The 18,398-nt window shown below is 34.6% G+C and overlaps 1 protein-coding gene across 2 annotated transcripts; it reads right to left on the bottom strand.

The window, feature by feature from the left end:
- Positions 1-254: 254 nt before the first annotated feature.
- Positions 255-17,248, bottom strand: LOC130943928 (uncharacterized). 2 transcript variants are annotated; one of them, XM_057872020.1, is made up of 27 exons: positions 16,610-17,248; positions 16,038-16,103; positions 15,037-15,154; positions 14,817-14,926; positions 14,630-14,725; positions 14,076-14,199; positions 13,183-13,250; positions 11,943-12,029; positions 11,540-11,692; positions 11,320-11,415; positions 9,622-9,681; positions 9,397-9,515; positions 9,213-9,300; positions 7,103-7,207; positions 6,909-7,013; positions 6,772-6,824; positions 6,612-6,675; positions 5,893-6,027; positions 5,516-5,628; positions 5,350-5,443; positions 3,470-3,689; positions 2,744-2,874; positions 2,423-2,569; positions 2,061-2,189; positions 1,776-1,874; positions 1,031-1,069; positions 255-834 (listed from the first exon to the last, which is right to left on the bottom strand). In XM_057872020.1, the coding sequence occupies exons 1-27, from the start codon at positions 17,006-17,008 to the stop codon at positions 697-699; spliced, it is 3,156 nt and encodes a 1,051-aa protein (XP_057728003.1). In that variant the 5' UTR covers positions 17,009-17,248; the 3' UTR covers positions 255-696. The 2 variants fall into 2 exon arrangements, with proteins under 2 accessions (XP_057728003.1, XP_057728004.1); XM_057872021.1 differs by having other exon boundaries at positions 6,909-7,010.
- Positions 17,249-18,398: the final 1,150 nt, after the last annotated feature.

The raw sequence follows: 18,398 nt of genomic DNA, 5'->3' as shown, positions 1-18,398 counted from the left end.
TGCATTAATCCATTCATATTATTCTGCTACAATTCTATCCCCCCCCCCCCCCCCCCCCCCCCACACAACATCTGAACACAATTTCTTCCTCTTTCCCGTTTTTTTTTTTTTTTGGGTGATCGTCTTCGTTTGTGACATGGAGTACAAATAATCAATTCTACAAAATATCATACAGTAACATGTTTCTAAAACAAATATGGATACTAATGTATTTTGAAAAGAATATATTCTAACCCAATCGCTACGCCTGACATGGAGTACAAATAATCAATTCTACAAAATATCATACAGTAACATGTTTCTAAAACAAATATGGATACTAATATACATGTATTTTGAAAAGAATATATTCTAACCCAATCGCTACGCCCTTAATCCCTTCTTCCCCTTTGTTCTAACCACTTCTTCATATCTGCCAAATCTCCTCTTATCTGTTAACTTGGATTTGAATCACCCAAACCTGGGTACAAATAGAACTATGCTGTAACACCACAAAATATACACCTGATCTTCCACACCATGAACCATAATGAATTTCTCTCACACAAGATTATATGAAGAAATCACATAAAGTGGCTGCTTAGTTGCTTCTTCTTAGTATATTCTATGATGCCCACCAAAACAAAGGAACTCTCCAAACAGACAATATACAGATACCAACCCTTCTCACATTAAACTCCTTAACATAGCTTTGAATTATTTGGCACGGAATTCATGGCGAAATATGGTTAGGTTTTGAGTAAACTTATCCCTGTTTTTTGAATCCAAGCTTCGAGTAACATCTGCCATTAGTTTATCAAAACATAAAGAGAGTCGCTGGTGCTGATCCATTGGCTGCAACAAATAATCAATATGGGGTTACAAAGCATGAACACGGCGGAAAACATAACCTTTGGTTCCAACTAGCCCAATACAATTGATAACAAAAGCACAAATTTGTCATCAGTCACACTCAATATTTTGTTCTTGAAACCATCAGGAACTGAAAATTGCATAATTCAACTCTGAATTTAAGGGAGAAGGAAACTACCTGTGATGACAATATCTGAACTTTCAAATCTGAGAATATCTGCAAGTAAATCATAATTTAGTTTGGCATCTGTTTAGTATCAATCAAATATAGTGCAAAGTTGCCAAGTGCTATATTTACTGTATATAATTAATCTGTGTAGTTGGGGTAGTGTGAATAACTAGTCTCACATGGTTATATTTACAGCATATATCTAATATGTTGCACATAAGTAACTACTTATCGGAAGGATAAACTCAATTTTTTAGCATAAATTAGTTGAAAAATAGAGGTTTAATTATTCTATTAGTCTTTGTACCTTTTTCAAATTTGTAATTAGGTCCCTATACTTTTTTTCCCTTTTAGTTAGATCTCTACACTACTTTTAATTTTGTAATTAAGTCCTTTCCGTATCAAAAACGCTAAAATTAACGGGTTATTCTTCCCAAAAAACATGTAGTCAAAAGATTTAATTAGGTTCTCAATTGTGGGTACCTTCAAGTTCTGAAGAAATATTTCATTAACATTTTTTATACTGACAAAGACGTAATTACAAAATTAAAAGTAGTGCAGGGACCCAATTGAAAGAAAAAAAATAGAGACCGAATTGCGAATTTGATAAAACTATATTGACCAACAGAGTAATTAAACCAAAAATAGATACATGCAAGTCTAATATAGTAAGTGTGAATATGAATTAAATTATTGTGTTCAAATTTCAAAACAACAATAATGAAATAGAAGTGAGATTTACAAGCTGGAGTACCTGCTCACTAATAAGTATCAAGCTCAACATTGGCCTGCTCAGGCTCCACTGGTTGGCACACTCTTCAAACAAAATTATCTCAAAAAGGGTCTTCAAAATCTGAGTAAGCAGAAGATAGATTCCAAGTAAAATAAATTAAAAAAAATGCTTCCCCACTCCTACATTCAGAGGAGGAAAAAATAATAAAATGAGCAAAGAAATATGTTCAATCAAACTTTTAGAGCAAACATTTTACACTTTTAAACTAGTAAATAGTAGTGAATAAAATAAGAAAAGAAATCATACTTCTGGAAATAGATTGGGACACTCTGCAATGTGACGAGCAAGATTGACAGATGCAGGTAAGGTTGGAGCCTCTCCCATAGTGATGTTGTTAAAATAGAAAGCAGCCAAATTATCAACAGCAGACGCACACTGTGACCGGAAATTGAAAAGATTAGCAACCTCACAAGAAAGCAAAAAAACAATTGCATAGCCTTCTCCAAAAAGGTAGAGTCAGCTACATGTAAAAGAAAAACTCTGTCTAATCATAAAATATGTTCATAGAGAAGTAATTTAAATCCTAATCCTTGAGAAACCAAAAGAAACAGCGAAATAAAATGAGTTACTCTAAAGAAAGGAGGATGCAAATAATAGCAAGCCATAACCTGTGATGAGATACTCGTATCCAGGCCTTTAAGTCCAGATTCAAGGGACCCAACTATATGCATGAAAGTGTTTGTGTCCAAGTTTAATATGAAAGTAAGGTGGCTGTTGAACAAAACCTCCAGTAAGGCAAAATATGCTCTTGTTAGCTGCATAAAACCAAAAACTATGTAAGATTCACCTTAAAAATGTTTGGTATAATTCCTTTAATTATTAATTATACACAGAATCTTTGTTTTTATACCCATCGTCATGCACTAAAATATAATATGAAAAATAAGGAATATAAATTATAATAAAGGACAGGAAAATAGTTCTCATACCTTTCGATAAGCCAATATATCAGACAAAGGAATTGACAGTGTCATCTTTAGAGAAGCATCTAGTGCATCAGACAGTGCTCTGTCACCATATAATTCAAATACTCCAAAGTTGACATAATTTCCTGAAAGGGCTGTCATTTGGCAAAATACAACACCATTAAGGATTTAGGCCTCACGGCAATACCATTAATTTAGAGTTTCAGGACAGTTAGAAACCAAGACAACCCAAGGCCCTACATGCCAACAGAATTTCTTTCTTAGTTTCATTGCAAGAGTTATGATAATTTTTTTGCCAAGTTCAGTTGGAAGTTGAAGCCATGTTAAGTAGAGCATATTGGAAAATAGTGTCGTAACTTTTTCCATCTTTTGTGGGGGTAGAAAAAATGTAGGCAACTTGGTATTTGTTGTTCAGTTAGATAATAGGATCGAACTTGGTATTGTTGTTCAGTTAGATAATAGGATGGAGGATGTAATTTATTCACCATCCCAACTATGTAGTCAATATACCAAAGAAATCATGTCAAACTAAGTACATTTAGAGAGATATGGATGTAGATTTGCCAGTGATAAATAGACATATTCAAAAAAATCATTCAAAGAACTCGTTAAGTTATATAACATAAAAAAAATGACGGTTACTGTAACTTCCAAGCACAGCCAATAAAATTAAGGTGGAAAACTAAACCATGGATGAGAATAAGAAGAACCTAAAAGAGTGGGTTTCACCTCTTGCCAGAATTGTCAAACATATCCATATTCCTTTGTACTTGTATGTATATATATCAGCAGCATTGGGAAGAGACAAAACCCTTGATCCATAAGCAACAATCAGTTTACTGACTTCTCGGAAGAGAAGTATGCCATTGGGAGAAGAAGAGTCAAATGTCAAACGTTGAGCTTTATTTAGCACAAACTCGGCCATGAACTTCAACAATGGGGTGGTAACCTGAAGAAACAAGCAAGCCTCATCAGCCCGGAGGGCCGGGTGGGGGTTGGGGGGATTATGAACATTCAAAGAAAGAAAAGGGGGAAAATAAACAAAAACAAAACAAAACAAAAAATAAAAAAGAAAAGAAAACATAATATCCAATTCGGTTATATTATTGATTTACATTTGTATTAGTAGCATCACCAAATCTGAATGCAAGATATCCAGAAGAAACACAATGGAGAGTGCTGTATCTTTATAATAGTTTTGGTGCAGAAAGTTAAGGAAAAAAAATTGGTGGAAACATCAAACATGAAGTCTTTTCAATCCTTTTCCACATTTATCTGGAGCAAGACAATCCCATCATACAACGTACATCTTTCCTAAACCCAATATTGGATATGGTTGAGTTTATGACTTTGGCTCAGTAGTCCAAGCTGTTTCAAGGGAGGTGATATCTCTGTTTAAGCAGAAACCTTCTGCAAATTTGCTGTATTGTTGAGTTTTTCCTGCTTTCTGTGTTGTTATTGTAGCATTTTTAGGATCTTTTTATCCATCCACTAATTTCCCTTTTCTCTTGCATTAATTTCTATCAAAGAAATAGGACCCTCCACATATGACCCATGACCAAAGTCAAAGTATATGGAAGAAGTTAACAAAGGAATGAACAGAATGCAGCTATGAGAGGAATACATGTATGAGGGGTGTGAGGCATGAGGGGGGAGTTCAACTTGGTGAAATTCATTAGATACCTGAGCATATCAAAAGCTCCACAACTCATCAACATTCTTTGCTAATTAATACATGCAACTATCCTTATTTCTCTAGTTTCACTTTCACACACTAATTCCAGATAAGCTCCATTAGTATACAGTACTTGATTCTTCCATTTCCTTTATCTAATACCAGTTCCTAACAATTCCAATCCAAAAATTCCAATGGCTTAGATAAATAGGCAGGGATAGACTTGCAAGTACAACTACAGTTCTTTCACCAAGGACTGTGATTAGCAATAGCCAGATTAGCAGTTAAACACTCATTATTTGCATATAGATGTTTTGCCCATGATCTAAGTTTGATTCTCTGTAGACTGACCAGCACAATGCTCTTTATTCTATATCAACCCAGGCCAAACATCTTTCTATTAAGAAAATATTGGTAATAGACTGCTAAAAATATAATTGCAAATCTCATTCCAATTTGAGAAATGCCAATAGTCTAATACACCATTATCACCAAGAAATAACCTCAAAGCAAGAGTCAGAAGCAGCAGCCACATTTGCATCAGTGAACCTCCAGAAGAGCTACACCAAATGGCTGTGCCTTCCGTATGAACACAGCCACGGTCATTTGTGGAGCTCCTGGCCTCCCATAAAAGCTAAGATCATCTCCTTGGATACATGTAATTATGAACACTATAACTACTTACTTCTTTTGTGCCTAATAATGCTAACACTAAAACCATACATGAGTCATGACAGGAAACTAGATGCTTAAGTGTGTCCAAAACCACCATTACATGTCTAGCTGATCAAATGTATAAAAGTTTAAAAAAATATGACAAAAAGGGAAAAAGAAGACAGTTGCTATCAACGAGATTGGCAAACACAACAGAGTCCACGTTACTAACCATTTAATATGCATTAAGGTACCAAAAATTGCAATTATGCTCCATTACCTCTGGGGTGTCTGTCCAATGCGAGATGCCTTTTAAAAGTAGAGGCATGTGCACAGGGTACAACCAATCAAATAGAAGGCCATAAGTTCGGCGGCTAGGAAAAACAAACATGTCAGTTTTATTTGCTTTCCTCATCTTAAATGATAGAACAAGCACAAGTACCAACCTATTTGTAGCCATTGCAATTCCTCTAAGGTCCCGCATCAAACCAACAAGTGCAAACTTGACAGCATCTGTTCGAAACATAGAATCAGGAGTTGATTCCAAACTGAGAAAAACCTGAAACGCAAAGCAACATATGCTGTCTTCACCCAGAACACAAAGGCTTAACCAATTAATTATAAGAAAAAAATTAAGCTAGATGCCATAATTAGTTAAATAAAATAATAAAAGAATTATTACTTCTTATACTGCACTCACGAATAACCTAGAGGATAGTAGAAATGGCTACAATTGGATCAGCATTGACTCATCAAGAATGAATTAGATACTGAGATGAAAACTGAATATGCAAGCATATTACGAGTATTTGTGATAAAGTACCTGCTGGAGTGGATCCATTGAAGATTTAAATTTCACAGGGCTATCCTCCATGAAAATCAGCCAGCCAATAGTGTAATAGAAAGTCGTTCTGCTGCGAGAACATCTCTTGGCTTCTAAAAATGGAAAATGTTCTCTCTGAAAATTTTAATAAGAATTAGAACAAATACGTAGAGGAATCTACTTCTATGCAAGAAAAAAATAGAAAATTATGAGCACAAAGAAGCAAAATAAACACATTAAGAAAAGATAAGAATGCAACATTATTGTCGATTGCCTTAAAGACAAAAGTAATTTGTAGGTATATTTTATTTTATTTTAAATGGAATGGAACATCAACAGAAAGAAGAGGGGAGGTGTGGCTGAATAGAATAGCTCAAATCAGAGATAACATAGTGCATCAGAAAATAAAATTGTAGCAGGACTGCGCCACTCTTTATCTATCCGAAAACAGCAACTTCTTTGAAACAAGCATCTGCAGACCTCTAGAGAGAAACCAAAACAACATCGAACCAAAGCTGAGGCAGAGACATGCAGAAAAATGCTTAAGATGGTGCTGGAAGAAAGCTCATGTGAAGAGGAAACCGTTTAGCAAGAAAGAAATTTGGCCATCCAGTCCCTCTACAATGAGTCCATATTTTTCTAGCAATTTATATGATCTTGGAAGATAAATACTAAATCATACAATAGAAATTGAGTAACTAAGAAAATAGATAACCTACTGTATGGTTGGCAACAATAAATTTCACTGTGTCCAACTTCAGAAGTAGTTTTCCAGTCATATATCTGTCAAAAACGATAGTGTACATCAGCAAATTTAGGTGGATTGTCTTAACCACAAAAAGGAGGTTGCTAATATTCTTCGATTCAGTTAAAACTAACCCAGATGCAAGATCCAAGAAAAGACTCAAGGTGTGATCAATCACCTCTTCAGACTGAAACGACACACTAAAAGTGTGTTAAATCACTATAGAACTCAGAAATATAAGACAAACATATCTTGTGCACAACAAATGCACCTCTGTATAGCACTTAAGGTTAGTTGCAATCTTGCCAATGATCACATTCAACATCAACAGATGATCGTGAAGGCCAAGAAGCTCTGATAATCTGGCATATAACTGCTGCAACACAAAATAATACATCAAAAATACACAGGGACCTAAATTTATTTTGTTATTTCTTATTGTCAGTAACTGCATTAGTGTATAACCTTGGACGAATGCATGGCCTGATCCCCAACATAAGACTTTCGGAAATGCTGAAAGAAAGTAAGAATTGCCCTATCAAGTCTTTGTTTGCTTACTTCACCATATCTCTGTCAAATGGCAGTAAAATGAGCAAATAAGAAAATTCCAAAGCATAGCATATAGCCACATTCACTATCAAGGAAAACAAAAAGGAAAAATAATAAAACCAACAAAAAAAGACAGATCAATTACTGCATTGAGAAAAAATATCAGGTCTTGGCATTTCATGGAAACCAAGTGACTTCATCCAGTTGCATGTGTATGTGTGTGTACAAATTAGTTACAATCATGAGTCATCTCTCCCAAAAGCTTAAGCTATTGGGTAGAGGCACAGAAAATGGTTTTATATTTAACATGCCTAAGCTTGAAGCATAGATCATCCAAGCTTGTGCTGAAATTCAAATTTTATTTGTGGGGATAAACTACCATTTCTATCCATGAATGTTCAAAGCGCTGACAAATCTACCCACGAGAAAACGAAACTAACCTTATACCCATAAAAGATGGGTTTCTCTTGACAAAACTATCCAAACTCTAAAAAATCATTTAAAATCCTCAAATTACCCTCTGACCTGACCTAACCTAATCCAACTCTAATTCTACTACACCTCAGTCTCCAATTCCCGATCCACCACCACCACCACTCACTGAATAGAAGCACATCAATAGGCAGGGTTTTGCTTCATGTCAAGTGCTTGAAAGCCATTGCTCCACTGACTGAGCAGGTCCGAGAGAAAGAGTTCTGGCTTCATGGGGTAGGCGAATTATTTCTTGCTTAAAGAGATCAGTGCATTTAACATTAATTTGGTTTTTCTGTTGTGCCAAATCAAGGTTTTCTTTTTGCTATCGACACCAATTGTAGATTTTCATTTTTGTGACAAACTAGAATAGTTATAGAAGGTAGAGATTACTGTGTTAAAATGTTTTTCCCCATCGAAGTGGTTGCATTGTAAACTTTGGGCGTTAATGTTAATATACCAACCAATCTGTTGATATCAGGTAATATGCACTTAACATAGAGAGTGGTTTGAGCTTGGAATTATGTCGTGCCAGAAAATTTTGAAAGATGTTAAAGACAATTGAGGCACATCTACTGCATAAGAAACTGAACAAGAAAAAATGTAGAGATGGTGTAGAGAACCACGGAAGTGAACCGTGTAAAGCACAAGGTAGGACTGGTGGTGGTGACAGTACACAGTAGTGGTCTAGTAGAAGATTGGAGATTGGAGGTGAAAAAAGATTACAGTTGGGGTATGGTTAGGTTAGAGGATAATTTGGGGATTTTTTTTTAAATGGTTTTTTAGAGTTTGTGTAGTTTTGTCAAGAAAATCCCATCTTTCATGGGTATAAGGTTAGTTTTGCTTTTTCGTGAATAGGTTTGTCAGCATTCTGATCATCTGTGGATAGAACTAGTAGTTTATCCTTAGTTGTGGTGTGGTGGTTGGATGGGTTGGGGGGACACTTGAACACTAGAGCTTCTAGTAATACAATCTGATACCACATCTTGAATCATATCTCTCAAAAAGTCTAAGCTGCTAGGTTTTTGACACAAATGATTTTATATCCAAGATTTACAATGTACATGAGGTGTACAAAGTGTGCACATCATTTGTCATACAACGATGTTAAATACTTAAAAAAGTAGAGTTAAAAGCCTATTTCAGTCCTGACAACTCAAAGTACGGATGCCTGAATTGTACTATAATATTAGAAATTGTAGAATGGAGCCAAACTATCTCAAACATGTATTGCATTCAGCATTCATAGTTGCCTCTTGTTCCTTTATCAACACCCCCCCCCCCCAACCCCACAAAAGGTCTCCTATCTTAATACGCAGGACGCCTTATTCTGACCTACTTTATATTTGCATTCCCCTGCTCAACTCTTAAAAAAAATGCTTTAACAAAAAGAAATGAAGGAAAATTATGCTAGAAAAATCAATAAATCCTTATTCAACAAAAAGGATAAATACAAGTTACAAAATATAAGTGCCATTTTCAAACAATGTATTCATTGTGATGCTAGTATTTTTAAAAAAAAAAGAACAATTCATAAAAAACTGTGTTTGTATACCTGACTGTGTACTCCACTGTCAGTTACATTAATCAACTGCAAGACTCGTGCCGAAATTTCAGCATCAAAAACTTCCTGGGACTCCACACTACATATAGGGGGAAAAGTACAAACAATTTACATACATATGAATCAGAACAATGCTCAGAACTGCAATACAAAAGAAAGAAAAATAATATTTTACCTACAACCAGTAGATTGTTTTATCTTAAGAATCGCAGCAATGATATGAACAATCCAAGCAAGTTTGTCTTCAATCACAGCAAGGTCGCTGTTATCACTAGCTTGGACTCTTGCTCTTTCCTATTTGGGTCATTGAACAAGTAGCCAAAACTAATTACCCAACTATTTGATTTTGAAGGTACAAAAGGATAAAATCACAGCACTCAAGTGAAAGTTATAGCCACACCGAATATATTTGCAGAACTGGCTCCATTATGTTTATTATAAATAAACTACAGCTTTCATACTGCAAAATAAAAACAAAGGAATTAAAGAACAAATATTTCTCAGCAAATTGTAGCAGAAATCAATATAATAAATAGTTTTTTTTATGTTAGAGCTTAGAAGAAAAATTATATTCAGGTAAATAGTAATAATATAAATCCCAAAACATTCATAGATAAAAAGCTGGAGGAATCAAAGCAAAATTGTTCTTTGATGGTCAATTTATCTCATATAATGTCAAACCCTAATAGCAGCTGGTATGCAGAATCTTTTCACATTCCCAAGAATGTAATCATGGGAATGTTGGATTCCCATGTCTGGCATGGGGTTCAAAGAATATTCCTGAGTAAGTTACCTTCCTAGAGATGAATCACCCTATTGTCATTACCACCTCGCAATGGGAAATCATGAGAATGGATATGAATGATTATGCCAAAGCAAAAAGATAAAATTAGTAAAAGAGAAAAAAAAATTAGAAACAGACGAGTCTTATTACCCCAGGATTGGATAATTAGTAATCTTGTCTTGAAGCGGGCTCAAAAGACCAACCTTATTGAGATTGAGTTTTTGCTACTGTTTGGATGATTTATTATTCATGTATTAACAGAAACATAAAATAAGGGCAGCTCAAAAAAAAGAAGTGGATGGTTAGAAGCACCAAGATACACAAGGGATTAGTAACACAGATTATGTAAATTGTCAAAAGGAACATTTCCACATAATCTAAATAAAGAATACTAATTGGGGCTTAAAGTTGGTAGAAAAGAGAAGGCAGTCCTCATTAGCCCTTGACTCCGGTCACTAATCAACTACAACTGCACCCAGTCAACCACTGCTGTCCACCCACTGCCACCAGTCACCACTATGTTTTTCTTTTCTTTTCTTTCTTTTTTGGGAGTACTTTTAAAAAATATATAGTACTTTGAGGAATGTTAGTGTCCACCCAAAGGAAAAATGGTTCATTCCCAGGTATTTGCACCAAAATGTCATTCTCAAAAGTTTTTCTGGGAATAGAAGTTTTAAGAATGGAAAATTATTCCACATACCAAATTTTTAAATTGTCGGAGATTTGTTAATTATATTCGTCGAACTTATTGACTTACATAACCATTAATTACAATCATTATAGTATCAACATGGTAGCATCATTTATTACCATCATTTATAGTTAAGATATACTCACTCCATTCTTTTTTATCTGTCACAATGGACAATCATTAAGAAACTGGAAATCAAGTGTAATCTGAAGATAATATTACTAAACAACTTAATTAACAAAGATAGAGAATAGTTGAATAATTTTAACAACTTTATAGATAAAGGGTATATTGATAATTTAAGAATAAATTCTGAAAAGAAAAAAGATAATGACAAATATTGTGGTACAAATAATATAAGCCAAAATGACACATAAGGGAGGGAGTACATCGTATCATTTTTACTTATTGTTTTATATTGTTATTCTTCAATGAATATATAACTTGACTAAAAAATCATATTCTTACTAGTTCAAGGATCATTTCAGCTTTTGACAATACTGGTTTTTACCTTTGTCGTATTATGCTTCTTTGCTTATATCCTACTTTCGACTCATTACTTACCTTTTAATTAAATTATCTCACATAACAACAGTACAACAGTAGGTGATAATATAAGATACCTGAAATCTGCAAAGGTATGGAAAGCAATCTAATTGATCCTGAAGAAGTTCAGCATTGTCTAAGGGGTTCTCAGAAAGATCATCAGGTAATCCAGCCTGTAAAAAACAGGCATAAGAAATTACATTCTGACAGCTAGCTATTATGCTAAATGTTAATACATACAGTGGCCAGTAACACAGCAAGCAACAAAGCAGAACATGGACAAGAAGTTTGGAATACCTGCACAGAGTTGAACCTCGATGTGATGAAACTCTCAGTAATCTTAGGAACGAATTCATCCAGCAAGCTTGGTGCATCACCTTTCAAATATGGAACAGAAGACACCAATCTAGACCACAGCCCTAAAAGGTAGTACACACTATTGCTGGCCCACTGACAATAAGGTATCAACATAATCAAGACATTATACTTGCAAATAACCTATGTTGGAATTCTGGTAACAAATGAAATATGTCATAGTGATAATTCTCATAGAATGTCATCCCAAATTTATTTTCAAAGGGAAACATGTGCCATCATGCCAAAGATAAATAAATGCCTTTACGACAAAAAATTATGTGATTTGTGAACCACAGCACATTGTGTATTCTCTTCAAAATTCTTAAAAGAGATAGTAATTAACCTGCCATGATTGTAAAGATTTGAGAGTGAACTCCGCAACCAAACGTATCCAATCACTATAGCCTTCCACATTTACAAGCTCTGACAACTGCAGCATTTATTTTTATGAATTTATCTAAAGGAAGAGTTCCATCTTAAAGGTGAGAGAAGGTAGTTACAGATGCAAGGATGATCCGATTAGATAAACTATAAACTATTGAATGTACAAATATCTGTTATTTCTCCAAATTTTGTAACCTGACTGTCAAAGTATTTCTAGTATTATAAAATTAACAATTCATTAGAATAAATCAAAATAGTCCTCCAGCATTCCTTCAAATAGTTTTAGGGCTGCAGTTTCAGGAAGGGAAATTACATTTGAGATTGATTTTCAAGCGCATTGAATGTAATCAAATATGGATAACAAAAGATATATACATTTGGTTAAGCGACAACAGAGGAGTACTGATAAATGAAGAAGCAATAGAGGGAAAGCTTGAGACCTAAAGATTAATGCCTTGCATTACCCCAAGCAGTTATAAACAAAATAAAACATATGAAATTTTATTTCCCACGAGTGAAGCTCTTAAAACAGTGGGAACGTATCATAGAAAGCATCAACAAGTAGTTACAACTGTCTAAGATATAATTATTCCTACCTTATATGTCTAAGACATACTAATTGTATTAAATTTAAATGATATGTCAATTAGAATATACAGTGCATATTCTCAAATGATGATTTTAAATTCAAATTGTGCACACTGAAACTTACAACCCCACAAGTCTATAAAAAGGGGGGTTTGGAAAAATTTTTGAAAACATGATATTTTCCCTTAATTTTTTTTAGTAGAGTCTTATGTTTTAGACAAAAGTATTTTGCATCTAATAGATTATTTCAGAAGTACTTTAACTTTATAATAATAATAATAATGAGTAAATTAAAGTTTTGGAATATAATTTTACTAAAAATTGCTTCTGCTTCTGTTTTTTCAGAGAGCTAAGTATTATTAGCTTAAAAATGAATCAATGATAATTCTTTAAAAAGTTGTATCCCACTAAATTAAAACATAAAAGTGCTATTTTTGATGTGCGGAGAGAGGAACCAATTCAAGTGTCTCAAAGTGATACCAAATTTGAGTGCCCTAAATTCTATGCTTAACTATGGGAACCTCATATCTGGGCCAATGTACTGTGTGTCGCCACCAATTAGAATCCATGATAAGGGTAATAAAAAAAAAAGATAAACAACACAAAGCTACCTGATAATTCACTCTGAACCGACCAAGAAGACGACAAAACTCATGGTAATTATCATGATCTGCAAGACCTGCTCCCCAATACAAGGGTCAAACTAATAAAGATATGGAAAACAAGAAGTAAAAAAAAAAAGGAAATGAAAATGAAGAAATAAAATATTTCTTAAATATTGGTCATGTGAATTTGCCAGGGCTTAAAATAAAGTACAATATAATCAACATTTCAACTCATATTTCCTGAATAGCAGTTTATAAGAGAGAACCATGTGTCCAGCAAAATTCCATCTATGAAGTATGAACAACTCCTGATCAGAAAATCCTGTTACGTGAGAGGCCGATCTATGCAGTACAGAATAAAAGCATTTACAGGATGCTTGAAGCCAAATTTTCCCAAATCATTCGAGATAATCCCATATAACTCCATTATTACCTCCACATATAGAAAAAATATCACCCTACATATCTTCTACCTATTTGGAAGTGGAAAAGATATTCAAACTGTCCCATATGCTAGTTGTTTGCAAACTGTATTTTCATATCTTCTAGCTTATTCTGTGCATTGCTTTGGGAGGAGTAGGGTAAAGAAAATTAGATCAGAACTCTCATTTCTTAAACCAACAATTAATAATTGATTTATTAGTTGAAAAGCCACAAAGATCAAAACCCAAGCAAAGATAAATTACCATGATGACAAATGCATTCATAAGAAACATGTACAAGACAATGTGGAGGTAAGTTGTTATCATTACTGATAATTCATATCCAATATAGAACAGATTATCAACCAAAAAAGAGATAAGAACTCTTTTTTTTTTTACCTAAAAGTACAAAACAAAAAGGTAATTTATGCAGTTACTCATTAGGATACAAGCATAAAATCAACGAATCAACAACACCTTGCCCTGTTTGTAGGATTACTTTGGTTCCTGTCATTAAATGGGCCAAAAATTTAGAACGAGCAGCATCATTTGTAAACAAAGAACGCCTTATAGAAGCCAGTCGCACCAAGCACTCCAATGCCTGGAAAGTAAACCAATTAACTCCTAATAGATAAAGTTAAAATGTAGCAAACTGGGTGAACCAACAACCAAAGATTTTCAACAATTAAAAGAAATATATATGTCAAGAAGCTTATTTTATCATCTTTCTGGAAAATTAGAATTGAGAAAATAATAAAATACGTCTTTTCTATTAAAAAAATACAATGGAATAATAAGAAAAATGATATTTTCATCTAACATCAGTGATAATAACACATAAAAACTTTTTTTCTTTTTTTTTTTAAAAAGAAAAAAAGAGGATGGGTGCTATAAACCATTTCTATAAATAGCCTGGTAAGACCTATGTGGCAGAGAATTTCACAAGAACCAAAAATGAATTCAATTATTGTGGTTCAGAGGTTTTCAGTCCTGATTATCATAGAAGTAATAAAATAAATGCATATATAGACCTCTTTTGAAAGAGGGGGCTTTGTAATAGCATAGTAATCAAAAAATATTTGCAGTGTTGAAGAATCCTCCAAAATTGGCTTCCAACCAGATGGAATCTGCAAACCAACATAGTAAACAACAATAAATAACCAAATGTAAGACTTCAAAACAACACATGTTCAAAAATAAATTATAACAATTCGATACCTGAACTGTGCCAAACTCATCCGAACTTTCATCAATAGATGTCCCCACAAAATCAAAGGATAAACATTTCAAAGAAAGAGAAAGCGCCAACTCTTGCAATTGACTAATGACTGCAAAATATAGATCTCAATTCTCAAACTAACAAATAACAAGGGATAATACAAAAAAAAAATGAAGTGAGGTGAGCAAAACAAAATAAGCTAGAATATAAACATTTTACCATCATTCTTTAGTTGACCCAAAGACGTTAAAGATATCTGAAATATTTGATAAAGAGATTGATCTCTAAACGAGCAAGCTACCCTTCGATGGTTTGTTGCAGGCAAACCAGCATTAGCCTGAGGCAAGATTAAGGATAGAAGAAAATACTTAAGCACAATAAAAAGTATAAAAAAATTTAAAATTTTTTTAAAAAGAAGCTATAAAGCGCTTATATAATGGAAAAACATAAGCAACTGATAACATTGCAAAAACCTAGAGATTGTTCAACAATGACCTTGTGATGCATAGGTTGCCACACTTAAACTCGTTAAGGAATATGTGAGTATTAAAATCCATCAATAAGTATCATAGAAAGAAAAAGAAAACAAATAAAACATTTTAGAAGGAAAAGACTCCTATACCCCTGAAGTTCACACAGTTTGGAAGCATAGCGGTTACAAGAATCTCAAGCACTTTCCCCAGGAAACGACACAAAATATTACAGTAAATATTAGTTCCTTCTTCAAGTGACCCTACAAACTTTTCAGATCAAATTTTTCTTCAGGCTCTCTGTAAAACATCCTCGGTAATGAGAAGCAAAACATTTTCGATATAAAGAACAAGTATGAAGAGCAGTATAATGAATTTTTAGACAGCTTCCTCATTTGATTTATATCAAGGAATCTATAGTCCGTTCATTCACAAAACTTTCCATAGAAACTTGGACAGTAAAACTCATATTATCCTTGAATTCCCCCCCCCCCCCCCCCCCCCCCCCCCCCCCCCACCTCTTTTTCTTGCAGAACCATCTAGCCACTACACCATTTTTAGCTTATGAAAAATATCTTACTAAACTCAGCTTCCAAAAGACCCTTGGATGGCTTCCATGAACAAAAACACAGGTAACCATACGAAACAATTTCAGCACAAACCTACTAAATATGATCAAGCTTTCAACATTTAATTGAAACATTCACTACAGCACCAAACATATTCAGGTAGCAGAAGTTAAAATCCAACCTGATTCATCTCAGAGATAAGCTGATTTAATATCTTCAATCCAATGGCATAATGACCTGGTGTTGCCTGGATAAAAGAGAGAAATTGTGATGTGAACAATATCTCCAGAAACACTGATCTAAAAGTTACTATGATGAACAAGCGTGTGAACAATATCTCCAGAAACACTGATCTAAAAGTTACTATGATGAACAAACACTGATCTAAAAGTTACTATGATGAACAAGCGTGTGAACAATATCTCCAGAAACACTGACGTAAAAGTTACTATGATGAACAAGCGAACAACTTCCTAGGGTAAATTGAGCTCCGGTTAACCTAGTAACAGGATTAGCAAATTACAATAGCCAAAGTAAATGAATATTCTGAACTAAATGGATAGTAACATAAATAAAGAATAAACGAGAAGGTGAAGAAACCATACGGAGGAATGCGGATAACTAGTATGATTACAAAAGAGAATTAATTATATTAGCAAATAGAAGAGTGGAATAGGTTTTTTCTTTTGGTCTCATTGAGCGAATTAGGGTAATTGATATCAACGCAAAGCAAAATGAGTTGAGATGAATGACCTGAGTCAAGAAGTTCATAGATTCTTTGACAATGTCGCGGAAACGGTCGTCATCAAACCATCCAAATTTGGTGAGTCGAGAGAGGAGTTGAATCAAGGAAGCAGTGACAAAGGGCTGTAACTCGGGTCCTCTAGTGGCAAGGTAGTTGATGAGGTAGCTCCATATGTCAAGGCGAAGCTGCAAGGCAAGGCTGTGTTCAGTGACTTGTTTCAACAAGCTGGAACTGGCGAGCATCAAAGCGTAGGGGGTCAGGGCGTGATCCAGAATGTACTGGCATTGGGAAATGTATTCAGTGTTCATGGAGAACACTTTCAGAGTGTTCTCCGCATGAGCACGTTCCACCGAGTCCTGTGAGTTGTACAGCCTCTCGCACAATGCTTCCAACTGTGCCAGCTCCATCCTCTCCGATTAGATGCAGACGTTGACAACTAGGCGGAGGCGGCGGAGATTAGCGGTATCACCAGGAGGAGGTTGTGGTGGTTGCGCTTTTCATTCATATGAATATGATGATGGCATTGACAATCACAGAAAAACTCCACTTTTGCTGCCAAATTTCGTTTCTGTCGTCCACGCGATCGATCTGTCTAGGTTTTCTCATCTCAATCGCTTTCCTCATTTTCGTTATTATTATTTGTATTTTTTTTTATTTGATTATTTTTCGAGGATTTTTTGTCCCTTCAGGGATCACAAGTCACAAGTCACAAGTCACAAGTCACTGCCGGAGCGTCTCTCTGACTCTCTTTTTTTCTTTTTCTTTTATATTTTGCTTTTCATTTTCAGCCGATGGTCTTTTTTTTTTTTTTTTGGTCATGGCCGATGGAGTCTCAAACTATCAATTCAGGTTTTTGAAGTTCTCATTTTGGTCTGGACTTCTTTTTTGGTGTGTTTTAAATCGAACCTGAAACTATACAGAAACAGGTAACGTCTGAATTTAGGCCAATATAAGATGGTGAACAGATAGCCCGTAGATGGAGGCCCACCCAAGCCCTTGCAACAGAGCCGTTCTCTTTACTCGGTTCAGTCTCCCTTCCTAGTTGGGTCAAAAAGCAAAAAACACTCTCCATTCCTATTTCAGTTGGGACCATGCATATCTAGAGTAAATCTCCATGGTAGTATGTGAAATTCATGCAATTATTTGATTTGGTTTTTGATATCTTAATTTTACTATAGTGATCTTCCAGATAGAGTTTGGGCACTATAATAGTCCCTAAGGTAGTATTTGTTTTGAGGTACTGAGACAGAGACTGAGAGACTGAGACTCAGTATTGTGTTTGTTAGTTCAAAGACTGGTACTAAAATTTCTGTCTCTGTCTCTAAAATTTCAGTATTTCAGTACCTCCAAAAAGTAGGGACACAGGGGACTGAAATTTTTAGAGATTGAGACTGAAACTTTAATAACATTTTATACCTAAAATACTTTCATTTCAATTAATTAATTCCAATTTTACCCTTTGTGCAAATTAAATTAGAGTTTTATTCTTGTTTTAATTTCTGTCTCCCATTTTGCACCAAACAGAATACTGAGATTTATTTCAATCCCTGTCTCTTAGTCTCTATCTCTCAGTCTCAGTCTTTCCGTCTCTGTCTCTCCACCAAACGCTACCTAATGTTCCTTCCGGTGCTAAGGCAGCGTCGGAGTATTAATGTGGTCATATTTTATCAAGCTGGACTATCCTAAGTCTAATTTTGGATCCAATTTGGTCCCTCTCCCAATATACAACCCTAGTCCTAAATGTTCAGGGTGCTTTCTTTCGTATTCTTCATCTCTTTTGTCTTTTTCTTCAACTCC

This window comes from Arachis stenosperma, chromosome 8 (assembly GCF_014773155.1).
Source record: "Arachis stenosperma cultivar V10309 chromosome 8, arast.V10309.gnm1.PFL2, whole genome shotgun sequence".
NCBI classification, from domain to species: domain Eukaryota; kingdom Viridiplantae; phylum Streptophyta; class Magnoliopsida; order Fabales; family Fabaceae; genus Arachis; species Arachis stenosperma.
This window is presented reverse-complemented; position numbering and strand designations above follow the sequence as displayed.

Coding starts and splice junctions, on each gene's coding strand:
- LOC130943928 (XM_057872020.1), bottom strand. CDS start 17,008: ATGGAGCTGGCACAGTTGGAAGCATTGTGCGAGAGGCTGTACAACTCA. Junction 12,030..13,182: donor GGTTCAGAGTGAATTATCAG/GTAGCTTTGTGT, acceptor TAAATGCTGCAG/TTGTCAGAGCTTGTAAATGT. Junction 835..1,030: donor TTCAGATATTGTCATCACAG/GTAGTTTCCTTC, acceptor TATTTGTTGCAG/CCAATGGATCAGCACCAGCG.